At 43.6% G+C, this 26,516-nt stretch overlaps 3 protein-coding genes across 5 annotated transcripts; 2 read left to right on the top strand and 1 right to left on the bottom strand.

The window, feature by feature from the left end:
• Window positions 1–1,396: 1,396 nt before the first annotated feature.
• Window positions 1,397–16,899, top strand: LOC121576559 (acyl-coenzyme A thioesterase 11). Of its 2 annotated transcripts, none has more exons than XM_041889793.2 (16): window positions 1,397–1,561; window positions 2,784–2,982; window positions 3,655–3,724; window positions 3,882–3,942; window positions 8,196–8,297; window positions 8,466–8,601; window positions 9,882–10,035; window positions 11,421–11,540; window positions 11,815–11,953; window positions 12,196–12,251; window positions 12,511–12,577; window positions 12,771–12,854; window positions 13,557–13,690; window positions 14,011–14,142; window positions 14,401–14,527; window positions 15,746–16,899. In XM_041889793.2, the coding sequence occupies exons 2-16, from the start codon at window positions 2,793–2,795 to the stop codon at window positions 15,902–15,904; spliced, it is 1,731 nt and encodes a 576-aa protein (XP_041745727.1). In that variant the 5' UTR covers window positions 1,397–1,561; window positions 2,784–2,792; the 3' UTR covers window positions 15,905–16,899. The 2 variants fall into 2 exon arrangements, with proteins under 2 accessions (XP_041745727.1, XP_041745728.1); XM_041889794.2 differs by having other exon boundaries at window positions 2,789–2,982.
• Window positions 16,900–16,997: 98 nt separating this feature from the next.
• lrriq3 (leucine rich repeats and IQ motif containing 3) lies at window positions 16,998–21,326 on the bottom strand. Of its 2 annotated transcripts, XM_041889795.2 has the most exons (9): window positions 21,139–21,326; window positions 20,630–20,935; window positions 19,932–20,255; window positions 19,688–19,818; window positions 19,090–19,228; window positions 18,633–18,710; window positions 18,392–18,527; window positions 17,460–18,189; window positions 16,998–17,235 (listed from the first exon to the last, which is right to left on the bottom strand). In XM_041889795.2, the coding sequence occupies exons 1-9, from the start codon at window positions 21,205–21,207 to the stop codon at window positions 17,064–17,066; spliced, it is 2,085 nt and encodes a 694-aa protein (XP_041745729.2). In that variant the 5' UTR covers window positions 21,208–21,326; the 3' UTR covers window positions 16,998–17,063. The 2 variants fall into 2 exon arrangements, with proteins under 2 accessions (XP_041745729.2, XP_045079423.1); XM_045223488.1 differs by lacking the exon at window positions 21,139–21,326 and having other exon boundaries at window positions 20,630–21,036.
• A 391-nt stretch (window positions 21,327–21,717) lies between these two features.
• Window positions 21,718–26,035, top strand: fpgt (fucose-1-phosphate guanylyltransferase). Its single transcript, XM_041889797.2, has 4 exons — window positions 21,718–21,991; window positions 23,539–23,706; window positions 23,990–24,082; window positions 24,320–26,035. Exons 1-4 carry the CDS (start codon window positions 21,919–21,921, stop codon window positions 25,723–25,725), a joined length of 1,740 nt encoding a protein of 579 aa, XP_041745731.2. The 5' UTR covers window positions 21,718–21,918; the 3' UTR covers window positions 25,726–26,035.
• The last annotated feature ends 481 nt before the right edge of the window (window positions 26,036–26,516 follow it).

The following is a 26,516-nucleotide window of genomic DNA, read 5'->3' on the forward strand; positions in this document are numbered from 1 at the left end:
CCTCATTATAATAATATATAATATTTGCCATAGTGGTCCTCTGTAGCTCAGTTGGTAGAGCACGGCGCTTGTAACGCCAGGGTAGTGGGTTCGATCCCAGCGACCACCCATACGTAAAAATGTATGCACACATGACTGTAAGTCGCTTTGGATAAAAGTGTCTGCTAAATGGCTTATTATTATTATTATATGCCATCTCAGGCAATAGATCTGAACCTTTATGGCACAGCTCATTCAGTACATGGTCATTGGATCTGGATTAAGCCCCATTCGGGTTGTTCACTCTCAATCGCTGGTGATAGAAGTATGGTAATCCCTAAAATGTCCCTGTTCACATTGGGTTGTGTATGAGAAAGGAGGAATAGTGTTACCTCCCTTGGACAGAGGTCTGCCAAGAGGTGTGGACCTATGGCACAGGATGGTAATGTACTTGCTCAATTTCCGCAGGGGCGCTGGATCAAGCCTTGCATGGACTTTCCCCAATTATTGGATTTCCCCAATCAATGCAAGCGCATTATAGCTGCCAACTCGCACCTGTTTGTTTGGTTTATTTCTCAGTAGATGAATGTAAATATTCACTTTAGAATTATGAACCATTTCCAAGATCCGTTTGCGATATAACAACAACAACAACAACAAAGATGCTACTTTAAACAACGAACACCGTTGTTTTTTTTTTATCTCAAACGTCATTGCAACTCATTGCAAGCCCAATACAACAGCAGAGTATTTAGCCTACTATAAAATATTTCTACCATGCTGCAGGATGCTCCTCTGCCCCGTTTAAAACAATTTTTTTAATACCCTGGGGCGACCGTTGGCGCTTTTTCATGCAGATCTCAGCTTTAAATATTTAGGACTAATAATGGACCATTTCCACATTAAAGTTCCACCTTAAAAAGTTTAAGTTAAATTGGTCCCCCAACTCCACCAACAGGAGGTGTGTCTGCTCTGTTTAGCGGCGTCATGCCACCAGTGATGTATATAAACCCTTGATTGCTGACACTATGTATTGGCAGTTGAAAGGCTTGGAAGCAACTGGTCGGCCATATTGGCACTCTCCATTAGTAGCAGTCCTCCATAGGAATGAATGGAATTCTTCAGTATTTCAATTAAATGTTTCAAGGACAAAATAACATATATATTATTTTTTTTTTGTAGTGGGGACAGTAACATTAGTACTCTCTGAAAAAAATACTGGAAGGATAAAAAAAAAAAAAAAAAAAAATATGTTTAGCTCACATAATGTATTTAAAAGTATGCATTAAGGTCTGATAAACGTGTCAAAAACGAATATAGACATTAGTAAATACATTTCTATAGCTTCCAAAATCTTTTTTTTTTTCCAACGGAGGAGGAGTACCAAGATGGCTGGGCGGTGTTACAGTCGTCCCGGGTTTATACACATGATGACATTTATGCCACACAGTTGCGTCGGAAGAATGAAGGAATGGACAGAGAGGGGGTGGTGTGCAGACTTTTCTTCACGAGACTGACGTTTTGTTTTACTTATTAATTCATGCAAATGTCACCTGACCGTCAGCAGAAAAGTTAACTTTGGGTAAGTCTATTTTATTGTCTTGGGAAATTATGTAAAACGTTTAAAAGCGATTGCCTAATCATTGTTTTTACTCTGTCACGTTTTACTCTGTCAATCTATTCCATTAGTGAGTGACTCATTCCACCACGCGTATAGCCTAGTAGTCTAGCTATCTCATGAGTGTGAGATAATAACCGAATAACTGGACGAATCCCGTCAGTACAGTAAACCAGTCTATTGGACGTCACTGCTACTGCTCCGCTATGTCGCATGCCCGGCAAGCACGAGACAGGTGACCAGGTCATGTCAACAGACAGCTGGAACAGACAGTTGATAATACGAATGGATTAACGACAACATTCTATTTTAGCCGTGATAGAAGAATACACTGTAGTCTATTTCTTGAAGTTGATTTCGTTTCTATTTCTTGAAGTTGATTTCGTTTCAACCTTATGTGTAGTCTACAGTCAGCGAGTCTGTCCAGTTTCCTATCCAATTCACTAAGGGTATTATAATACAGCATTATTAGTTTGTCGAGGGGGGAAAATAGTGGTTTTAAGCAATCTGTCAGATGACAAACTGGGCTGCAGATTATTCCCTAGTAAAGCACCTTGTTTTGTGAAGCACAATAAATATTTTGTTGGGGCAGTGGCTCTGGTCCAAAATGACTGTGCCGCTTGAGCGAATAAAGTATTATTTGAAGGCACAAAAACAGAAAAAATAGCACAAAATAGAGGAACAAAATGTTTAGTTATTTGTTTCAGAGATGTGACCAATGATTACTCCTTTTAGAAGTTATTTTGATATTTCCATGAGACCCATTGTATAAACAAAGCAGTTAGGGTGGGAATTGCCTGTTGTTCACCTCAATCCTTCTGTGAGCCAAGTAGGCCTAGCTCAGACTGTGAAATAATCTGTTTTGTTCTGAATTAGTTTTCCTTGTAACTAGATTAGGACTTCCTCGAATGTGATGAATAGGGTGCCATTAAGACCTTGGCATAATGAAATAATATAATTTATTCAAAGAGCTCGAATAACTACAATATTCTTTGTTGTTTGTATTCTAAAACCAACCTAGCAGCACCTTTTAAAGAGATGAAACAGTGTACAATAAATTGTTATACTGTATAGTGTTCCATGACCATGACACACTAGATTGAGACTATCCCTTTCATGTACTGTAATAAACTTTGACTTCTACTTTTCCCCTGTGCCCCCCCCAACCCCCCCCCCCCCTGTCCAGTACAGAATCATGTCGTGTGAGAAGGGCGACCGGGACCCCATGGAGGACCCCCTCTTCATCCTGGAGAGTGGCGAGGTGTACAGGAACCCCACGGAGGTCAAGATGAGCCAGATCGTGATGCCCTGCCACACCAACCACTGTGGAGAGCTCAGTGTAGGTCAGCTGCTCAAGTGGATGGACTCCACAGCCTGCCTGTCTGGTGAGCTATGACCTTAACCTCATAGGATGACCTCTAAAGAAAAGTGGTCCCTCCCAAGTCCCAACCTGGGGCTCTGGCCAAAAATAGTACACTTATAGGAAATAAAGTGTAATTTGGGACGCAGACTCTGACTGCAGCCCTCCAAGACGTGGATTGAGATCAACAGCTATGGAGTCCTGTCAGCCGAGAAGGCATATACAGTGGGGGAAAAAAGTATTTAGTCAGCCACCAATTGTGCAAGTTCTCCCACTTAAAAAGATGAGAGAGGCCTGTAATTTTCATCATAGGTACACTATGCCAGTGTCTTTTATACTGATAACAAGTTCAAACAGGTGCCATTAATACAGGTAACGAGTGGAGGACATTGGAGCCTCTTAAAGAAGAAGTTACAGGTCTGCGAGAGCCAGAAATCTTGCTTGTTTGTAGGTGACCAAATACTTATTTTCCACCATAATTTGCAAATCAATTCATTAAAAATCCTACAATGTGATTTTTTGGATTTTTTTTTATAATTTTGTCTGTCATAGTTGACGTGTACCTATGATGAAAATTACAAGCCTCTCTCATCTTTTTAAGTGGGAGAACTTGCACAATTGGTGGCTGACTAAATACTTTTTCATCCCACTGTATGTACTGTACATGTGATGTTTATGGACCTCTATGTTGTCACAGCTGAAAGACACGCTGGGTCTCCCTGTATTACTGCCTCTGTTGACGACATCCACTTTGAGCACACTATAGGGTATGTATTTCACTTCCTGAAACAGACCTTTTCAGTATATTTACAGTGACTTATAGCCTTTAGCTTAGCCACAGAAAGGAGGGGCTGGTGTTCTTCTGTTTACACTGTAACCACTGTCCAATGTTGATCATATAAATGTTTGTTTGTTTGCACGCAGAGTCGGACAGGTTGTTAACATCAAGGCAAAAGTCAACAGAGCCTTCACATCCAGCATGGAGGTTTGTGGGGACACCATCTTTGATCTTTGTGTAGTAAATATTTAATCTTTGGAATTTTTGTTTTGAAATCATTTATAATGTATGTCGGGGAGAGAAATGATACACAAGGCTGTTCCATAATAGATGATCCCTGTTTACAACCTGTGTTCTTTACTGTAGAATCTAGTCCCATTTAATTCACCAAATGGTAATCTATTCTCTATATAGTACACTACTTGAAATCAAATCAAAGTTTATTGGTCGCGTACACGGTTTTGCAGATGTTATCGCAAGTGCAGCGAAATGCTTATGTTTTTTTTAGCTCCAACAATGCAGCAATATCTAGCAATACAATAACAATACACACATAATCCTCCTCCCCCTCAAAAGAAAGAAGAAAATAACAAGTATTAAGACCTGAGAATGAGCAATATAATTAAATATATGTGAATGGTGTGTACAGCAGTATGTACATATAAAGTGGGTAAAACAGTATGTAAACATTATTAAAGTGAACAGCGTTCAATGAGGGATCTTGTAAAAAATTATGCACAATATAGGGAACAGAGGTTGCCATTTGGGACTCAACCTTAGTAATATATGTACAGTTGAAGTCGGAAGTTTACATACACCTTAGCCAAATACGTTTAAACTCAGTTTTTCACAATTCCTGACATTTAATCTGGGTAAAAATTCCCTGTCTTAGGTCAGTTAGGATCACCACTTTATTTTAAGAATGTGAAATGTCAGAATAATAGTAGAGTGATTTATTTCTTTCATCACATTGCAATTTTAAAAAATATTTTTAGTCATTTAGCAGACGCTCTTATCCAGAGCGACTTACCCAGTGGGTTAGAAGTTTACATACAAATCAAATCAAATCAAATTTAATTGTCCACATGCGCCGAATGCTTACTTACAGCCCTTAACCAACAGTGCATTTATTTTTTTATAAAAAAGTAAAATAAAACAACAACAAAAAAGTGTTGAGAAAAAAAGAGTGGAAGTAAAATAAAATAACAGTAGGGAGGCTATATCTACAGGGGGGTACCGGTGCAGAGTCAATGTGCGGGGGCACCGGCTAGTTGAGGTAGTTGAAGTAATATGTACATGTGGGTAGAGTTAAAGTGACTTTGCATAAATAATTAACAGAGTAGCAGCAGCATAAAAAGATGGGGTGGGGGGTGGGGGTGGTGGGGCAGTGCAAATATTCCGGGTAGCCATGATTAGCTGTTCAGGAGTCTTATGGCTTGGCGGTAGAAGCTGTTAAGAAGTCTTTTGGACCTGGACTTGGCACTCCGGTACCACTTGCCGTGCGGTAGCAGAGAGAACAGTCTATAACTAGGGTGGCTGGAGTCTTTGACAATTTTGAGGGCTTTCCTCTGACACCGCCTGGTATAGAGGTCCTGGATGGCAGGAAGCTTGGCCCTAGTGATGTACTGGGCCGTACGCACTACCCTCTGTAGTGCCTTGCGGTCGGAGGCCGAACAGTTGCCATACCAGGCGGTGATGCAACCAGTCAGGATGCTCTCGATGGTGCAGCTGTAGAATTTTTTGAGGATCTGAGGACCCATGGCAAATATTTTCAGTCTCCTGAGGGGGAATAGGCTTTGTCGTGCCCTCTTCACGACTGTCTTGGTGTGTTTGGACCATGGATGATGTGGACACCAAGGAACTTGAAGCTCTCAACCTGTTTCACTACAGCCCCGTCGATGAGAATGGGGGCGTGCTCAGTCCTCTTTTTTTTCCTGTAGTCCACAATCATCTCCTTTGTCTTGGTCACGTTGAGGGAGAGGTTGTTATCCTGGCACCACACGGCCAGGTCTCTGACCTCCTCCCTATAGGCTGTCTCATCGTTGTCGGTGATCAGGCCTACCACTGTTGTGTCGTCGGCAAACTTAATGATGGTGTTGGAGTCGTGCCTGGCCATGCAGTCATGGGTGAACAGGGAGTACAGGAGGGGACTGAGCACGCACCCCTGAGGGGCCCCCGTGTTGAGGATCAGTGTGGCAGATGTGTTGTTTCCTACCCTTACCACCTGGGGGCGGCCCGTCAGGAAGTCAAGGATCCAGTTGCAGAGGGAGGTGTTTAGTCTCAGGATCCTTAGCTTAGTGATGAGCTTTGAGGGCACTATGGTGTTGAATGCTGAGCTGTAGTCAATGAATAGCATTCTCACATAGGTGTTCCTCTTGTCCAGGTGGGAAAGGGCAGTGTGGAGTGCAATAGAGATTGCATCATCTGTGGATCTGTTGGGGCGGTATGCAAATTGGAGTGGGTCTAGGGTTTCTGGGATAATGGTGTTGATGTGAGCCATGACCAGCCTTTCAAAGCACTTCATGGCTACAGACGTCAGTGCTACGGGTCGGTAGTCATTTAGGCAGGTTATCTTAGTGTCCTTGGGCACGGGGACTATGGTGGTCTGCTTGAAACATGTTGGTATTACAGACTCAGTCAGGGACATGTTGAAAATATCAGTGAAGACACTTGCCAGTTGGTCAGCACATGCTCGGAGTACACGTCCTGGTAATCCGTCTGGCCCTGCGGCCTTGTGAATGTTGACCTGCTTAAAAGTCTTACTCACATCGGCTACGGAGAGCGTGATCACATAGTCATCCGTAACAGCTGGTGCTCTCATGCATGCTTCAGTGTTGCTTGCCTCGAAGTGAGTATAGAAGTGGTTTAGCTCGTCTGGAAGTCTTGTGTCACTGAGCAGCTCGCGGCTGTGCTTCCCTTTGTAGTCTATAATAGTTTTCAAGCCCTGCCACATTCGACGAGCGTCAGAGCCGGTGTAGCACTCAATTAGTATTTGGTAGCATTGCCTTTAAATTGTTTAACTTGGGTCAAACTTTTCGGGTAGCCTTCCACAAGCTTCCCACAATAAGTTGGGTGAATTTTGGCCCATTCCTCCTGACAGAGCTGTTGTAACTGAGTCAGGTTTGTAGGCCTCCTTGCTTGCACACGCTTTTTCAGTTCTGCCCACACAATTCCTATAGGATTGAGGTCAGGGCTTTGTGATGGCCACTCCAATACCTTGACTTTGTTGTCCTTAAGCCATTTTGCCACAACTTTGCAAGTATGCTTGGGGTCATTGTCCATTTGGAAGACCCATTTGCGACCAAGCTTTAACTTCCTGACTGATGTCTTGAGATGTTGCTTCAATATATCCATATAATTTTCCTTCCTCATGATGCCATCTATTTTGTGAAGTGCACCAGTCCCTCCTGCAGCAAAGCACCCTAACAGCATGATGCTGCCACCCCCGTGCTTCACGGTTGGGATGGTGTTCTTCGGCTTGCAAGCATACCCCTTTTTCCTCCAAACATAACGATGGTCATTATGGCCAAACAGTTCTATTTTTGTTTCATCAGACCAGAGGACATTTCTCCAAAAAGTACGATCTTTGTCCCCATGTGCAATTGCAAACCGTAGACTGGCTTTTTTATGGCGGTTTTGGAGAAGTGGCTTCCTCCTTGCTGAGCGGCCTTTCAGTTTATGTCGATATAGGACTCGTTTTACTGTGGATATAGAATATTTTGTACTTGTTTCCTCCAGCATCTTCACAAGGTCTTTTGCTGTTGTTCTGGGATTGATTTGCACTTTTCACACCAAAGTACGTTCATCTCTAGGAGACAGATCGTGTCTCCTTCCTGAGCGGTATGACGGCTGCGTGGCCCCATGGTGTTTATACTTGCGTACTATTGTTTGTACAGATGAACGTGGTACCTTCAGGCGTTTGGAAATTGCTCCGAAGGATGAACCAGACTTGTGGAGGTCTACAATTTTCTTTCTGAGGTCTTGGCTGATTTCTTTTGATTTTCCCATGATGTCAAGCAAAGAGGCACTGAGTTTGGAGGTAGGCCTTGAAATACATCCACAGGTACACCTCCAATTGACTCAAATGATGTCAATTAGCCTATCAGAAGCTTCTAAAGCCATGACATCATTTTCTGGAATTTTCCAAGCTGTTTAAAGGTACAGTCAACTTAGTGTATGTAAACTTCTAACCCACTGGAATTGTGATACAGTGAATTATAAGTGAAATAATCTGTCTGTAAACAATTGTTTGAAAAATTACTTGTCATGCACAAAGTAGATGTCCTAACCGACTTGCCAAAACTATAGTTTGTTAACAAGAAATTTGTGGAGTGGTTGAAAAACGAGTTTTAATGACTCCAACCTAAGTGTATGTAAACTTCCGACTTGAACTTTATGTAACAATATGTCTGACACTCTGCTGGTGTCATGATGTGATGCCATGTGGGCACTATCCTCAGGTGGGCATCGCGGTGAGCTGTGAGGACCTGTTCAGTAGCTGCCAGTGGAACGTGTGCAATGCCTTTGCCACCTTTGTGGCGCGACGCACTGAGGAGGGGAAGGTGAGGGCTGAAGAGCGAGAAAGAGAGAGAGGGCACCCATCTTGGTTTGACAGCGTTAGACATATCAACCACATCAATATGTCATGCTTCAATAGGAGGGCACACACACCAACACTGTGTGTGTGTGTGTGTGTGGGTATGTGTGTGTGTGTGTGTGTGTGCGTGCAGGTGCAGCTGAAGCAGGTGATTCCGCGGACGCAGACAGAGCAGATGGAGTACAGCATCGCGGCAGAGAGGAGGAGGATGAGACTGACCCATGCTGAGATCATAACAGACCTACTGAGCAGCAACACAGCTCAACTAGGTATTATGCTGTCAACACACAGCTCAACTAGGTATTATACTGTCAACACACAGCTCAACTAGGTTTTATGCTGTCAACACACATCTCAACTAGGTATTATACTGTCAACACACAGCTCAACTAGGTATTATGCTGTCAACACACTGAAACACACAGCTCAACTAGGTATTATACTGTCAACACACAGCTCAACTAGTATTATACTGTCAACACACAGCTCAACTAGGTATTATACTGTCAACACACAGCTCAACTAGGTATTTTACTGTCAACACACAGCTCAACTAGGTATTATACTGTCAACACACAGCTCAACTAGGTATTATACTGTCAACACACAGCTCAACTAGGTATTATACTGTCAACACACAGCTCAACTAGGTATTATACTGTCAACACACAGCTCAACTAGGTATTATGCTGTCAACACACTGAAACACACAGCTCAACTAGGTATTATACTGTCAACACACAGCTCAACTAGTATTATACTGTCAACACACAGCTCAACTAGGTATTATACTGTCAACATACAGCTCAACTAGTATTATACTATCAACACACAGCTCAACTAGGTATTTTACTATCAACACACAGCTCAATTAGGTATTATACTGTCAACACACAGCTCAACTAGATATTATACTGTCAACACACAGCTCAACAAGGTATCACACTGTCAACACACAGCTGAACTAGTATTATACTGTCAACACACAGCTCAACAAGGTATCTCACTGTCAACACACAGCTGAACTAGGTATTTTACTATCAACACAAAGCTCAACTAGGTATTATAGTGGTTAAGAGTGTTGGGCCAGTAACTGAAAGGTTGCTGGTTCGAATCCCAGAGCTGACTAGGTGAAAAATCTGCCGACATTCCTGTGAGCAAGGCATTTAACCTTAATTGCTCCTGTAAGTCGTTCTGGATAAGATGATGTGAATGCTAAATGATGTGAAGGTAGTTACAGCTTATAAGGACCCTATAAGGCCCTAGTTACATCTTATAAGGCCCTATAAGGCCCTAGTTACATCTTATAAGGCCCTATAAGGCCCTAGTTACATCTTATAAGGCCCTATTTATAGCCTTTATATGTCACAGGATGCCTCAGATGTCCAAGTCACACTTATCTCTAATGTGAAGTGAAATCAGTGGCAGTCACACCCGTGCCCAGCCTGGTGAACAGCAGTATTACCCTCTAGTGTGTGTGTGTGTGTGTGCATGCGTGTGCGTGTGTGTGTGTGTGTGTGTGTGTGTTTGTGTGCGTGCGTGTCAACAGGAGAGTGCCAGGAGTACCAGGGTGCGGTGTCAGCCGAGCGGACGCGGGTGGAGAGCGTGGAGCTTGTGCTGCCTCCCCATGCCAACCACCAAGTCAGTACCTTCGGGGGTCAGATCATGGCCTGGATGGAGAACGTGGCCACCATCGCAGCATGGTGAGTGTCTGTCTGTAGCCTGTGTGTCAGTAGCCTGTCCTTCTCATAGAGATAATCAGGTTTCTTACTGTGACAGAATATGGAGATAGTTAGTATATATTAACGGCCCAATGCAGATGTTTTTATCTCAATATCCAATCATTTCTGGGTAACAATTAAGTACCTTATTGTGATTTTTTTCAAAAATAAACAGAACTAGCTTCTTAGCAAAGATCAATTTCTCAAGCAAGACTTTTGCTAGGACTGTCTGAGTGGGGTGGGGAAAACTGAAAACTAGGTTTAGAACTCTTTCTTATTGGTCTATTAACTAATTTAGGCAGGCCAGAATTCCATCCCATCAAACAGTTTTCTTAACAAACAGCTCTTACTCTAAAAGGGCATTATCATCATTTTCACAAGTTCACAGTATTATTCCAACCTCACAGTGTGGAAATATATATAAAACACAGACAAATCTCGTTTTTGACTGCACTGGGCCTTTAATATACACTGAACAAAAATATAAACACAACATGTAAAGTGTTGGTCCCATGTTTCATGAGCTGAAATAAAAAAATCCCAGACATTTTCCATACGCACACAAAGCTTATATTTTACATTTTGTGCACAAATTTGTTTATATCCATGTTAGTGAGCATTTCTCCTTTGCCAAAATAATCCATCCACCTGAAAGGTGTGGCATATCAAGAAGCTGATTAAACAGCATGATCATTACACAGGTGCACCTTGTGCTGGGGACAATAAAAGGAGAAAAAAAAAGTGCAGTTTTGTCACACAACACAATGCCACAGATGTCTCAAGTTTTGAGGGAGCGTGTAATTGGCATGCTGACAGCAGTAATGTCCACCAGAGGTATTGGCAGAGAATTGAATGGTAATTTCTCTACCATAAGCTGCCTCCAACGTTGTTTTAGAGAATTTGGCAGTACATCCAACCGGCCTCACAACTGCAGACCACGTGTAACCACGCCAGCACAGGACCTCCACATTCGGCTTCTTCACCTGTGGGATCGTCTGGGTGGGGTGGGGGGGTGCTGAGGAGTATTTCTGTCTGTAATAAAGCCCTTTTGTTGGGAAAAACTCATTCTGGTTGGCTGGGACTGGCTCCCCAGTGGGTGGGCCTCCCAGGCCCACCCATGGCTGCACCCCTGCCCAGTCATGTGAAATCCATAGGTTATGACTTAATTGATTTAAATTGACTGATTTCCTTATATGAACTGTAACTCAGTAAAATCTTTGAAATTGTTGCATGGTGCGTTTATATTTTTGTTCAGTATATTTAGTAGAATGAGTAGATGATCAAAACCAGGTTGAGCTCTTAGTCTAATATACTCTCTATATTTCCTTCATTCTCTCTCTGTATCTCATCTCACTCTTACTTTCCAGTCGTCTGTGTAACGCTCACCCCACTCTGAGGACCATAGACATGTTCCACTTCCGGGGCCCGTCTCACATTGGGGACCGGCTGGTGCTAAAGGCCATTGTTAACAATGCCTTCAAGCACAGGTGAGTCCTAATAATAGGGTCTTATTCATTAGGCACCAAACTGAAGAAAATGAGAACCGCTTGTTCTCAACCGCTGTCCAAGAATAACCGCTGGTTTTCATTTCTGTTCTGTTTCTGTCGTTTTTGTTGCTACGGTGAGCCCTAATGAACTCAACCCGAGAGTGAGTTTCAGCTTTGAGGGATATTTACTGGCAACAAACAATGAATGGGAAAGTGGTATGGCAACCTTTTATGTTTTAATGATATTAGTTGTATGTGGGTGTGTGTGTTCTAGTATGGAGGTGGGTGTGTGTGCAGAGGCCTACCAGGGTGCGGGTGTGTTGCGCCACATCAACAGCGCCTTCATGACCTTTGAGGTGCTGGACAAGGACAGGAAGCCACGCACATTGCCCCGGATACGACCCGAACCTGTGGTGAGTTCTGCAGATGACCTCAGAAGAACAGGCTGTTAGACCTGTGGAGTGTGTGTGTGTGTGTGAGTGAGAGAGATAGAGTGTGTGTGTGTGTGTGTGTGTGTGTGTTTATGGAGGTCAATGTATATTGAGAAATGCCATATGGTTGTTGATTTTGTAATGTTAAGAGATACATGCCTCTGCTCATCCAATGTCGGTGCAGAACTGTGAAAGCCCATTTCACTTGTTTATTTAATTGTCAGGATGGGAAGAGACGCTATCAAGAGGCTATCGCTAGGAAGAAGATCCGTCTGGACAGGTGAGGTGCTATTCCCCATTTCTATCAGTTAGTGCAGGGGTGTCAAACTCATTTTCCCCCTTCAGTAGATTGAGCCCCCCCCCCTCTAAAAATAAATGATATACAGTATATTATTTTTTACTAAGACATCATGCTAGGCCACATTAAATCGGGCTGATTGAGTGATACCCCTGAATTAGTTTGTAAACAGTAAACCAAACCATTGAGTCATAACACATTTTCATCTGTTTTGACATCACTATACACTGTCTGTTTACAGAAAGTACATCATCTCCTGCAAGCAAACAGAGGTTCCTCTGTCTGTGCCCTGGGACATCAGCAACCAGGTAACACACACACACACACACACACACACACACACAAACGGACCACAACCTACTACTACTCCTAGATTACATGTGTTGTGTTGGGGTTTGGTAACAGATTTAACTCTCTACTGCCTCCCTGTGTGCTGGCCTGTGCTTGTTTTGAAACAAAAATCGTTCTTCAGATTCTGAATCCAAACTTTATTTCCCCCAGATGTATCTCAGCTACAACAATGTGTCTGCACTGAAAATAATGGCTGCTCGAAGCAACTGGATGTTAAGCTCTGAGAAAAATAAGGTTAGTACAGGGTGTAGAACAGTGTAAGAATAACTCCCGAGTGGCGCAGTGGTCTAAGGCACTGCATCGCAGTACTAGCTGTGCCACTAGAGATCCTGGTTCGAATCCAGGCTCTGTCGTAGCCGGCCGCGACCGGGAGACCCATGGGGCGGCGCACAATTGGCCCAGCGTCGTCCAGGGTAGGGGAGGGAATGGCCGGCAGGGATGTAGCTCAGTTGGTAGAGCATGGCGTTTGCAATGCCAGGGTTGTGGGTTCGTTTCCCACGGGGGGCCAGTATTAAAATGTATGCACTCACTAACTGTAAGTCGCTCTGGATAAGAGCGTCTGCTAAATGACTAAAATGTAAATGTAAATGATTGAATGCCATTGATATTATTCATTAGAATGATGTTGAAGAATTGCATGTCTCCCCTCTCCTCCTCCCCACTGTCTAATCAAATCATTACTTTCTAATGCACAGTCAGTTTTTCCCCCCAAATTCGGCCCACACGTTGATTTGATTAAGTTGGGAGGAAGCAATGTGGACCAAGTCAACCGTCTTTCTTAAAGCAGCTAGCTACATAAAACATTTCCACAAAATAGCAGTAAATGTCAATAATATATGATATCTGTGGTAGTAAAGGAATAGACTGTGCTTTAACCCGTAAAGATCCTATAGTCATTTCCATGGTTTAACCCCCTCCTTCCTGATCTGTTCCCAGGTCAGTCTGTACACGCTGGAGGAGAACCAGATCCTGTGTTTTAAGGTGGAGACTCATGTCACCGTCCCTGCTGAACAGGCCTTCCATCTGCTCTCAGACCTGCGCAGGAGACATGAGTGGGACAGGCATTACCAGTGGGTAACACAGCCACAACTATTCACAACTGATGTAGCCACAACAGTCACAGCTAGTCAGAACACAGCCACAAGTAGTCACAACTAGTTAGAGCTAGTCACAACAAAGTCACAGCTAGTCAGAACACAGCCACAAGTAGTCACAACTAGTTAGAGCTAGTCACAACAAAGTCACAGCTAGTCAGAACACAGCCACAAGTGGTCACAACCAATCACAAAGTAGTTACTATAATCCTTTTGAAACCTCCATTTGGATTGAAACTCCATTTGGATTGAAACCTCCATTTCACAGTGTGCCTTTACCCTTTCGTCCAATGTAGACAGTGTGATGTGATCATCCAGGCAGATGAGGATGACACTATCTACCGCGTAGCCACTCCGTGTGTCAGTAAAGGGGGGAAGGGCCAGGACTTCATCCTCCTGGCCTCTAGGAGGAAGCCCTGTGACTCCAGGTAACACTGCCTGCCTGTCATCCATCCATCAGCATCCTGACTTCACCAATATGCTTTATTTTTTGCTTGGTCACTGTTCCCCAATGACTCAACAATCCGTCCTACTTTCCAATGGCACTGCATTCTTTTTCTGTTCTCAATGCACCCTAACTTACCCAGGTCTGGTTGTGTCCCACAGTACTGTATCTATCATCCTGCCCAATTCCACATCTTTAATCACGCTCTAATGGTGCGATCTGCCTCTTCTGTCCCTCTCAGGGACCCGTACCTGATTGCCCTGCGCTCTGTCACCCTGCCGACCCACCCTGCCACTAAGGACTACACCCGGGGGGAGGTGCTCTGTGCCGGATTCAGTATCTGGGAGGAGTCCAACGCTGTCACCAAGGTGGGCCAATGGGGCTCTTCGCTAGCTAAACGAAAAGCTTGCCTGGTCCAGATCTGTTTGTGCCGTAAAGCCGACTTCTATGGTTGTTGTCATGTCAAACATGACAGCAACCGTAGTTGGTAAGACAGTAGAAACAGATCTGGGACCAGCTAGCTCAGTGACTTTCTTCATCCCACCTTATCATGTAAACTGAGTGTGGAAAGAAGTGGTGGATGCAGGATTTCAGTCCTTCACGGCGTAGTGTGTTGCCAATTGTTTTCTTGGTGACTATGGTCCCAGCTGCCTTGAGATCATTGACAAGATCCTCCCGTGTAGTTCTGGGCTGATTCCTCACCATTCTCATGATCATTGCAACTCCACGAGGTGAGATCTTGCATGGAGCCCCAGGCTGAGGGAGATTGACAGTTCTTTTGTGTTTTTTCCATTTGCGAATAATCGCACCAACTGTTGTCACCTTCTCACCAAGCTGCTTGCCGATGGTTTTGTAGCCCATTCCAGCCTTGTGTAGGTCTACAATCTTGTCCTTGACATCCTTGGAGAGCTCTTTGGTCTTGGCTATGGTGGAGAGTTTGGATTCTGATTGATTGATTGCTTCTGTGGACAGGTGTCTTTTATACAGGTAACAAGCTGAGATTAGAAGCACTCCCTTTAAGAGTGTGCTCCTAATCTCAGCTCGTTACCTGTATAAAAGACACCTGGGAGCCAGAAATCTTTCTGATTGAGAGGGGGTCAAATACTTATTTCCCTCATTAAAATGCATATCAATTTATAACATTTTTGACATGCGTTTTTCTGGATTTTGTTGTTGTTATTCTGTCTCTCACAGTTCAAATAAACCTACCATTAAAATTATAGGCCGATCATTTATTTGTCAGTGAGCAAACGTACAAAATCAGCAGGGGATCAAATACTTTTTTTTCCCTCACTGTATATACAAATACATTTGGGGGGCCCATCCACCACCCCCCCTCTTCGGAGGACAAAAATAAACGTTGTTTTTACAGCTTTTTCTTTTGTTGTTACATGTACCTTTTACACACATTTTATATACATTTTTTAATTTATTTTTCTACAGTAGTTACATAGCAAGAGTAAAGTAATTTGATATTTTGATATACATTACATCTAGATAGATAGTACTTCTACATTGTTTTCATAACTATTATATAACATTTTTTTTGGCCACTGCTCTCATTGTCTCTGTGTGTTTTACCTCAGATCTCCTACTACAACCAGGCCACGCCGGGAGTCCTCCCCTACATCTCCAACGACATCGCAGGCCTTTCTTCCAGCTTCTACGGCACCTTCCACTCCTGCAACAAGTACCTGGAGGAGAATAGAGACAGCCTGGCCTCCCTGCACCCCTCTGCCATGTGACAGAATGGTATCGTCCTGGCCTCCCTGCACCCCTATGCCATGTGACAGAATGGTATCGCCCAGCACCCCTCTGCCCTGCAACAGAATGGTACTGTCCTGCTGGCCCAGCACCCCTACCCTTATGTGCACTTGGAGAGAACTAGGATAGCTCATTCCCTTTAAACCCTTTCTGCACTGGGGAACAGCTTACCCTATCCACCCCTCTCCTCCTTAGGAGATCTAGGAGAGCCAGTTCTGGGATATCCCCCTCCTCCCCAAATCGACTCCAAATGCCAAGGAAATCAGAACTAATGCATTTCTAAAATGTGGGATTTTCAAATGTGGGATTAGTCAAAGGACTTATTGTTGTTACTGTTATTGTTACTATCTTTGATGTGATATTCCAGTGTACATTTCCACACTACAGGTTACTTACTCTTAGACTGCCAGAACTTAGCCTGGTCTCAGTTTGGCATGACAATTACCATATGACTTGGATAAACAGCACAAACATATCTGGGACCAGGCTATTTAGACCTCACCTCATCTTTCTAAAATGTGCAATACTAAGCTCTGTATTAAATGTTAGATCTTATCTGGGCATTAAACAGTTAGTAGCCCTATGAACATGAGATAAGTATGCAAATTGGTTTGTTGTGCTGCAGTTGAGTCTGACATGCTTGTACATGTTCTGCCTTGTCTCTAGCTACTGAACTATGGATTTAAAAAAAGCAGACTAGTTCATGCCTGAGCATTTAGATGCAGCTTGTTTTAAAATACTGGTAGGATATTTTCTACCTCATTAAATCATGTTCGTAGTCAACCTTTCAAAACTGTAGTCAAGATGTACATTTACTGTAATTGTGATAGCACTTTGATTTGAGAGACTAATCTCAGAAAGAGACCCAAATGGTTTGCTTTAAAAAAATAAAATAAAAGTATTTCAACATGAGTAGAAGCCATGAGGTGAATGAATCGCTGTGATTTCACTCAAACAATAAACACTATAGACCTTGGTTTGACCTCTCTCTTGTTCATCCTCCCGGAATCCTCACATTCCTTACTCCTTGTGGTTTCATAAACAGAATTAAAGATAAACAAATAGCCCCCAAAAAACGGTTCATAGCATTTAACTCTTGAGAAGCATGGTAGAGGGATACAGGGGGACCAGAGGTGGTGATCAGGCAGTCTGGTTGACCGGTACAGGATGCAGGACCTCCATCTTGGCATGGCTGGCCTTCACACTGGCCACTCTCTCCTGGGCTCGGAGGAGTTGGTAGGTGTGCTTCGTGGCCAGATAAGTGTCTCTGTTCACTCTGGATGCAATGGCCTCCTCCTTTAGAGACTGTTGCCTGTAATACGAAACAGAAAACATTATGAGAATGGTCCCACTTTAAAAGAACAACTTCCAAGGCTTTATGAAGCCTTCATAAACCCTTTATAAGGCCTTCATAGATGCCTCTCAAATGATCAATAAGCATGCCATGCTAAATAGGTGGTGGAAAAAAGGGTCTGTTATATCATCTCTATGTCACATGAAGCAGCTACAGTATTTAGGCTTTATAAAGTACAGTACCTGTCCTCTATGCACCCCATTATGAGTTCCCTCTGAATCCTGGCCTGCTGCTTGCTGCTGGCAACCATGTCGCTCCTCTCCTGCTGGGTGTGACTCTGCCTCTGCCGCACAGCATGCCTGTTGACCGTCTTGGACAGAAACGCATGCTGCCTGCTGAAAGCAACAACCATGGCCCGTTCCGACGCCCGCCTCCTCTTCTCCTCCAGGAACACAGCGTGTCTCTGCCTGACCTCCTGCATCTCCCTGTCCCGGCTGGCTCTCAGCAGGGCCAGGGCCCCCTCCACCTCCTCCTGCTCCTTCTCTCTCACCTGGAGCACCTCCTTCCTGCGGGTCTCCAGGAGGCCGTGGCGCTGGCCCTGGGCGCCCTCCCTCCGAGCCTGGGAACGGGCCACCTGCTGGGCCCTCCTCTGCAGGGCCTCGGCCTGCTCCCTCATCCGGTAGGCCCGCTGAATCACCTGGAAGGGGGCTAGGCTGATGGAGCCGAGGCAGCGACCCATCAGATGCTTCTCGGCGTTGATTAGGGGCGGCCGAGGGTGAGGCAGCTTGGGTGGCTCGGGACGCTGTGTGTGGAACAGGCGGATGGCGCTGCGGATGTCCTGTCCCCCCTGTTGCCGGGAGATGAGCATGTCGCTGACAGGCTCGACCTGGTGGACCAGAGCCTTGAAGCCGATGAGGCGGAAACACATTTTCCCAAGCTTCTCTTCATAGAACTCCTCTGTAGCAGTGAAGTCTGATCAGAGACAGAGAAGATCATCACAAATATACTCCAATAACAACAGTGTTGTGATGATTAGAATGGTCATACTGGAGTTTGAGTCTGTAATGTTACTCTTACATCTGCATACCAAATGGCACCCTATTCCCTATATAGGGCCTTGGTCAAAAGTAGTGCACTATATAGGGAATAGTGTGCCATTTGAGACGCAGCATACCTCTTTCCCCCTCACTGTGCTTGGCTCTGCTGGACCTCAGGGTCTTACTGTTCTGAGGGGTGTTATGCGGAGGACTGATGTCTTTCTGTTTATTGGCCTCTAAAGACACCTGGCTTGTCACCACCTCTTGTAAAACCTGCCAAACAGAAAAAACACTTATTTAGTTCACATGTTATTACATATTTTGCATGGGAAAACGAAAATAGCTGTCACAGAAACACGTTAACTTGATTCATTTTACCTCTGGGCTACCAGCCTGCACCAATTTCTTCAGATTCACATACAAACTCTTGATTTTCGCATCTCGCTCCTCGTGCCTCTGAAAAATATTGGAAAATGTTATTTACTTAAACAGAAACTCTACAAATAATATCAGATGTTTTCCTAGTTGTTTATTTTTAAATGGTTCCACAATGACAGTATTCAGAGAACTTATACAAGACCCATTTCATCCATGTCTGCAAATTAAAGTGGATTAATGGAGGCCATAAGAGCTGGATTGAGTGGGTGTTTCATTCTAGGAGTATCAAGTGTCTCAGAGTAGGAGTACTGATCTACAATCAGGTACACCCTGTTCATGTAATCTTATTTATTATGATCTAAAAGGCAAAACCGATCCTAGATCAGCATTCCCACTCGGAGACGGTTGACACTGAGCTACATTACAGGGTATAATGAAATTATTGGGGGGTCCAAACCTGCAGGTGCTGTTCAGCTATGCACTCTTTGACCCATGTCTCCCCCTGGGTCTGTTGACTGTCTGTCTCCACAGAGGGGATGGGAGACAGATGGACTCTGAGGCTGAACCTCTTACGGCTCGGCACAGCAGGGACAAGTCTGACAGAATAAAAACAGATAACATTTCAGTGAAACACGATGACACAGAATACACAAGGAAAGAGAGGTGATTGTCTGCAGTCAATGATCTATAGGAAAATGATCTCCTATACAAGGATTTGGTTTCCTATATAAATCAATTCTTTAAAGGGACAATCAGAAGTGAAACAATAACAGTGGGCTCCCCGCCACTGTTTCGGTAAAAAGCTGAGGGATGGGACTGGAGAAATGTAATTACTCTCAAAGGACTGACCATCCATGATATCAACATTATAGTTTTAACCATGTTTTGAGGCTATACAGTGTTTGTTCACATTTACTTTCTTTACAAACATTGGAGTAAAACAAGCTTATATTTTGGGTTCAGTTACGACAGTTATATTCTTCAAGAATCAATGGGTACATTGGAATACTTGTGTCAATTTTCAATGAACAGTATGGCAACAGTAAATGCTTTACCCAAGCCTTTTTCTGGTCAGATGTCCCCTGATCCATCGTTGGATGATCAACGTTGGAGAATAAACGGACTGTATCCTATTGACCTCTGATATAATCTTATGGATTGCTCTCATTTCACTCTGATAAGGCCCCTGGATGAGACAATTTAAAAGTTTATTGAAAAATTATGGAGGATACACCATGGACATAACATGGGAAACACAGATTGCAAATGACATTAAGGAGCACAAGAAGGCCTACAAACCGTCTTAGCTGTTGGATAGAGGTTCAAGTAAAAATTAGGATAGAGGGGTTTGAAATGCAGAGGGAGAATCCAGTTTTCAATGATCTCCTCGTCAGAGACCACATAGTTATCCAGAGCCTTCAGTGACCAGATGCTGTTGATGATGCAGTGTCTGTAGTTTCCCTTTAGGCTGAGCGGTGTGTCGTAGAGGGTCAACGCCGTAAGGTTAGGACAGCCTGACAACCCCTCAATGTTCTTTCTAGTCCCCATGTTGTTGTCATGTAGATGGAGAAGCTGGAGTCGTCTCAGGCTGTCCCAGAACACTACGCCGGGGAGTTGGGTTATCTGAAAGACAGATGGAATACATCTATCTAGTTCTGGTCCAGGGCTTTACTGCCCGTTCCTCTACTAAGGAGTAGCAGTAACACCCTGGACCAGAGCTAGAATACATCATGCTCACATTTCATATTCTGAATGCAAAACTCCAAAAAAGAGAGCAAGATACAGTATTAACCATGATGTTTAGTATGATACAGAATATAAATGGTTTTCTACAATCAGATACAGACAGTAGCAATCAGGTATAGCAAAGGAATAAGATATACCACTCAAATCATGTGAATTGAGTCCTATCCAGGTCTCCCTCGGAAAGAGGTCTTCTGACATCAATGTCATTTCCTGGTTATATAAAGGTTAGGCCTTAATTAAATAAAAAGTACCTGATTTCCTTTAAGATCCAACTTCACTATATGCACACATGTGATGAGAGCATCTATCTTGGATATAAAATTGTCCGCCAAAATGCATACTGTTAGTGACCTGCAACTTCCCAAATTATCCAGGTTTTTCAGCAGTAAGCGGCTCAGATTGACCATAACAACTTGTTGAGGGTCAGACTCTTTCTCCTCCAGGTCCAAACCTGGTCCCTGACCATGGCTCAATATAAGGGACTCCGAGCAGGTCACCAGGTATTTCCTCTGGGCATCAAGTGAATCCATTTCTTCATGGGTCTTCACATTTTCCCTCTGATTTGAAGAGGCATATTACATAGGCGAATAGTCATATTACAATAGTAGCCTAGCCACATTTGTTTAAAAAAACTAAACAAACAACAAAGTTAATAAAACCAAAAAGTTAGCAGGTAAAACATAGTCTGCAATGAGTTGATTGTAAAATATTTTGCTATTTCATCAGAGAATTAGATTTCTTATAAAACTAATCTACTCACTGTGCAGTGCTGCCGTCTCTGTGAACAGCAAGGTTTTAATGTTGTCATGGCTACAGTTAATATGCACATTTGCAAAGGTTTGCGTTGTGCGGAGGCGGCAGACAGCAAGCATGGTGTGTTGAGCGTGCGTTTCTCGCTTTGCTGCCAAATAAAATAGGTGTTATCATAAACTTTTGGCCAATGTCAATATCGACAACTAGCTGTATATATATAACGGGGTTATGTGCTATTTAAACGTCTGAAAGAAACGAACGGATGACTAAATGTTGAAAATAAATGTTTATCTGACACTAGGCTATGAATTGGACTGCGTTCATCATTGAACATTTAGCACACACATTTCTACAACACACAAGTCCCACACTAGCCCAACTGGCATCATGCCTACAAAACCACAGGTGAAGAGAAGAACCACCAATCATAAAATGACTTGTTGTAGCCAAAGCCTTTTGTTTCACTAAATCTATTCAATAATTTGTTACTTGACAGAACGGCTCCTTTTGGCCGCCTTGCTCGTTTTGCAGAGTTCGACAACGTTGCAGTGATACATTGTAGCCATGACCATCATGCATACTAAATAACCATGTGACCAAACCCGGAAATGAGGCAGGCAACAACACTACAGTAGCTTAGTCACAACATTTCAATCCATATCCACAAGAAGTGTATAGGCTTTTTTTGTTTTACAAGCTAAAAGGTGAATGACGCTAATGTTATGTAACTCATTCTGCGGCCCCATTTGGTATCCATTATTAGACCACTTGACTTTGAGCCAGGAGAATGAACGAACAAGGAAGTAAGAAGTTGCAAATCGCAACAAGTGAGAAACTTCAAAGATTCGATACTTTACGTGGTAAGTGTAGCCTTATAGAATTAGGAATTAAAATACTAATTTAATAGGATCTCTATGTGTAGCTTGTTGTAACTATTCATACTTAAAGCTTCAATGCAAAAGTTTAATTTACCTGACCTAAAGCTTTTGCTGTTAAATTTGATTGATTGATTGGCTGCATAGGTTAGTCATACTCTTAAGGAGCCTATCATTACTCCATATATGTTATTTTCAGAGGTGAATCGATTCTCAATTGCGATACGGTTCTAGAAACATAAAGCCCTTTACTTTCATATCACATCAAAACATACACTTACTGTACACGGGTGGGAGGAGCTATAGGAAGACGGACTCATTGTAATGGCTGGAATGGAATCAATGGAAAGGAGTCAAACATGTGGTTACCATATGTTTGATACCATTCCATTAATTATATTCCAGCCTTACAATGAGCCTGTCCTCCTATAGCTCCTCCCACCAGCCTCCACTGCTGTGCACTGTTTTAACCGGCTTAATCGCCATTGCAGCCAACAGTATTTTTCAGTGACAACACAGTTCTGGCGGCCTTCTTCCTTTACACACAGGTGTTCCGAGCATGCTAGAAAGCTTAATTAGCACAGGTCGTCCCTCTGTCTTCCGTCTGTCATCCGTAAACACGTGCTGTAGCATGGAGATATGTCTGTGTGGGAACACTAATGTGTATCAATTTTAACATTTTAGTTTTTTGAAAATTATTTCTAGCTGATATGAAAGATAAGGTCCTTCCAAAACCGTACCGCAAGCGATGTGTGTTAATGTTCAGACCAAGCGTCAGGGCTCTTGACAAAACTCCCCCGTACAGAAGACACCTTCGTCCAATGACTCTTATGTGTAACGCAATGGAACTGAGAGTCATGATCAAGAGCTAGGCTAGTCACTAGCCATGTTGTGTTAGAGAGCATCAAAACTGTGATGTTTCAGGGATACATTCTGACTGACTGATCTACAAATAATAATGAGTTGTTATTTATGATGCAAGGTGATTTGTAGATCAGTCAGTCGGCAGTCGCCTGCACTGTCGGCTTCAATGTCGAACAATCCCACAGAAGCTAATATATGTGTGTCATATATTGCACACCCTAAGAACTCAAATCAGATTTTCTTTCTATATCCAATCTTTTTTTTCTGACTGTCCACACTCAGTTTTATGTGTGACCCACATCAGATTTGCACATTCACTCTGATGTAGGCTCTGAAGTAGCCCACAGATGCCATGCTCATTTCCTATCACTGTTCAATTAAATTGTTGGGTGGTTGTCATGGTAACGGCAGGTCATGTGCAAAACAACAATAGCAACAACAACACTTCAAGAGTAAAAAAGAAATGTGATCTTAACGTCCAGACAGAGGTCATATATGTAGGATGGTGCTTTAAATTGGAAGTCAAAAGATCAGATTCCATGTGTTTTATGTTGTTGCTGTTTACACATTAGGGATGAGACCAGATAGGTATCAGATATGCAAATAATTGGTAAAAGATCTGAATTGGGCTGCCTGTCTAAACACAGCCATGTTTTTTTGTCATTTAGGTAAGCAGGTGCAACCTGGAGAGTTTTGGGATCTAGTTGTGTTAACTGCTGTGGATGATGACCAGAGAGAAGCATATGAGCTTCAGATCTCAGAGAAACTTGAGAGGAAAGAGATCCCACTTGGCATTCCTTATCACGTGTTCTCAGATCCACCAGGAGCCAAAATAGGTGAGGATAACCTATATTATTGTTCTGTTTCTGATTTAAATATTCCGATATTAAGTGTCTCAGAGTAAAATAGTACAATAAACATAGGACAATTACACATGATAGAAGAGTATAGGTACATTTACACATTTTCAGTTTTGCTTTTAAGATCACATTGAAAAAGATTACATGGACAAGGAGGACCTGATCCTAGATCAGCAAGCCTACTCTGAGATGCTTGGTACATACAGCCCCTGATTTCGTTGAAGCATTTCACTTTGACTGAATTGAACTTCGCTCTCAGGAAATGGAGGCGCGACACTGCACTCCCTACAACAGCTGGAAGACATCTATGGGAAGGCTTTGGGTGGATACAGGGTCCTCCTAATTCATGCAGGTATAATCACTCATTCATCTACACTTAAGTCATGATTTACTGTGTGAATATAACATTTTAAAACCGTATATTAGTTGGAAATTATGTAAAAGTGATATCAATGTAAGACAGGCCTATATTATTGAAAAATGGTATGCAAGCACTACTGTAAGTCTACTGGAAGACACTTTGGATAAAAATGTCTGCTAAATGGCATGATTGTTATTGACTGTTTTCAAATTGCTTTGATTTTCCTAGGGGGATTCAGCCAGCGCTTGCCCAATGCCAGTGCCCTGGGGAAAATCTTCACCCCCATGCCTCTGGGAGATCCTCTGTACCAGATGCTGGAGCTCAAACTGGCCGTGTTTGTCAATTTCCCCTCGCAAATGAAACCGGGTGTGCTGGTGACCAGTGCGGATTGCATAGAGCTCTACAGCATAGCAGAGGATGAGAGTATCAGGTTTGACAGGTCTGGGTTCACTGCCCTAGCCCATCCCTCCCCCATCTCCATTGGAACCACACACGGAGTGTTTGTGCTGGACCAGCAGGAGAAGTCTGAATTGGCCGACATGGAATACAGGACCTGCCTCCATTTTCTGCACAAACCTAGCGTCAAGAAGATGCATGACAACGGTGCTGTGTGTAAGAACGAGGATAACGTTGTGTCTCTGCTGAGTGATGCAGAGTTTGTCTACACAGACAGTACATATTATGTGGACTACCAGACTGTGATGTCTTTACTTAGTCTGTTCAGAGAGGTGCGTCCTTTGGGCTGCGAGATAGATGCCTATGGGGACTTCCTTCAGGCCCTGGGTCCCCAAGCCACGGTGGCGTACACCAACAACACAGCCAACGTCACCAAGCAGGAGAGCAGCCTGGTGGAGATGCGTCAGAAGATCTTCCACCGCCTCAAGGGAACCCCGCTCAATGTGGTGGCCCTCAACCACTCCAAGTTCTACCACATCGGCACCACCACCGAGTACCTCTTCTACCTCAGCGAGGACCCGTGCCTGAGGAGCGAGCTGGGCCTATACAAGGTGCTAGGTTGCAACCAAAACTTCAGCTTTAAGGTCTGCTGTGAGATGCTCAGTGACTTGAAGCCCGGCTCCTCTTTAACTCCAGGCTCGGTGGTAGAGTACTGTAGGCTCGAGGCCGGCGCCCACGTGGGTGGGCGGACCATCCTCAGCGGCTGTTGGGTAGGCGCGGGCCTAAAGGTGCCCGATGGAACCTTCATACACTCCCTCTGCGTGAACCGCCAGGGCCAAACAGGTTTCGTCACCGTCGCCTTCGGCATCGAGGACAACCTCAAAAAGGCTGTGGGGGCCCCTGCAAATATGGAGGGGTTGAACCTGTTCGGGGCAAGTTTGGTGGAGTGCCTGGCGAAGTGGGGCCTGAGCCCTGAGAGCCTGAGGTTCTCTGGAGACACATCGAGTTGTAGTTTGTGGAACGCCTGTCTGTTCCCTGTGTGCCCGGATATGCGTGACTCGTTCTCCCTGACTCTGGAGATGGTGCAGGCACTGCAGCCAGGCGTATCCACTGTCACACTGCCTCTTGGCACCAAGCTGATGTCTCTACAGGAGGCCCTGCAATCTAAACACCTGGAGAAGATGCTCAAGTACAGGAAGAGACTCATGGAGGACGTGGAGAAGAAGAAATGGAGCTGACTGTGAACTATAGGGATAACTAGGCTAATATTGATTGTAATACTATTGTTCCTTTGTAATCATGATAGGAATGATTGTGTGTTAACTTGAACTGAAAAAGGAATACAATGTGGTGGGTAGTTGATGGAGTTCATGTTAATGATTAACAGGTGGAAAGGTTGGATCAGCTGTTTGATATTTTGGATGTAGATTTTTTTGTTTTGTTGCAAAGATTTTATATTTTTGTGGTATTTAAAAATGTGTCTATGGGGAAATTAAATGGTAATGACAATCCATTTTGTAACAATGACTGAAAATATTTCAAAAAATATTTGAAAGTTGTGTGTCTCTTCATTGTTCTAAGCTGGTATGGGGCATCACCCCCATCAGTTCTGATTCTATTTCTGTGTGCATTCCACTGGTGCTCTGCTCTATTTTTGAACACAAGTGTAAGGGACAGCTCTTTACATCCTATGCAGAGTTAGGTATAGGTAGTGGCCTATCGGCAAGCAAGTAGTCAATGATGTCATGCTGGCATCCCTATAGGTTTCCCCAGAGAGAATGTCAGATATCCACCACACGGACCATTATGTCAAATTGGACTGGGGCATGGTCTGTGGCAGCTTTGTGATGTAGCGATGAACTGGAAGGCTTAGCAACATGGATGCCATTCAATTCCACAGGTCCCCATTCTTCAAATGCTTTTACTTAATCACTGCAAGGTACAGTAGTACTCTTCTGTGATCAAGCTGTCAGTAGTTAAACGCTAAGACAGTGTCCTTGCCATTCTGACTACATTGTTTCGTTTTCAG

This window comes from Coregonus clupeaformis, chromosome 11, assembly GCF_020615455.1.
Source record: "Coregonus clupeaformis isolate EN_2021a chromosome 11, ASM2061545v1, whole genome shotgun sequence".
NCBI classification, from domain to species: domain Eukaryota; kingdom Metazoa; phylum Chordata; class Actinopteri; order Salmoniformes; family Salmonidae; genus Coregonus; species Coregonus clupeaformis.

Excerpts from the sequence above, each read along its gene's own strand:
- LOC121576559 (XM_041889793.2), top strand. The coding sequence starts at position 2,793 with ATGTCGTGTGAGAAGGGCGACCGGGACCCCATGGAGGACCCCCTCTTC. Across the intron at positions 12,855-13,556 it reads TAAGCTCTGAGAAAAATAAG|GTCAGTCTGTACACGCTGGA; the intron begins GTTAGTACAGGG and ends ATCTGTTCCCAG. Across the intron at positions 14,528-15,745 it reads AGTCCAACGCTGTCACCAAG|ATCTCCTACTACAACCAGGC; the intron begins GTGGGCCAATGG and ends GTTTTACCTCAG.
- lrriq3 (XM_041889795.2), bottom strand. The coding sequence starts at position 21,207 with ATGTGCATATTAACTGTAGCCATGACAACATTAAAACCTTGCTGTTCA. Across the intron at positions 18,711-19,089 it reads TAGCTGAACAGCACCTGCAG|AGGCACGAGGAGCGAGATGC; the intron begins GTTTGGACCCCC and ends AATATTTTTCAG. Across the intron at positions 18,528-18,632 it reads TGCAGGCTGGTAGCCCAGAG|GTTTTACAAGAGGTGGTGAC; the intron begins GTAAAATGAATC and ends TCTGTTTGGCAG.
- fpgt (XM_041889797.2), top strand. The coding sequence starts at position 21,919 with ATGAACGAACAAGGAAGTAAGAAGTTGCAAATCGCAACAAGTGAGAAA. Across the intron at positions 23,707-23,989 it reads TCCACCAGGAGCCAAAATAG|GAAATGGAGGCGCGACACTG; the intron begins GTGAGGATAACC and ends CTTCGCTCTCAG. Across the intron at positions 24,083-24,319 it reads GGTCCTCCTAATTCATGCAG|GGGGATTCAGCCAGCGCTTG; the intron begins GTATAATCACTC and ends TGATTTTCCTAG.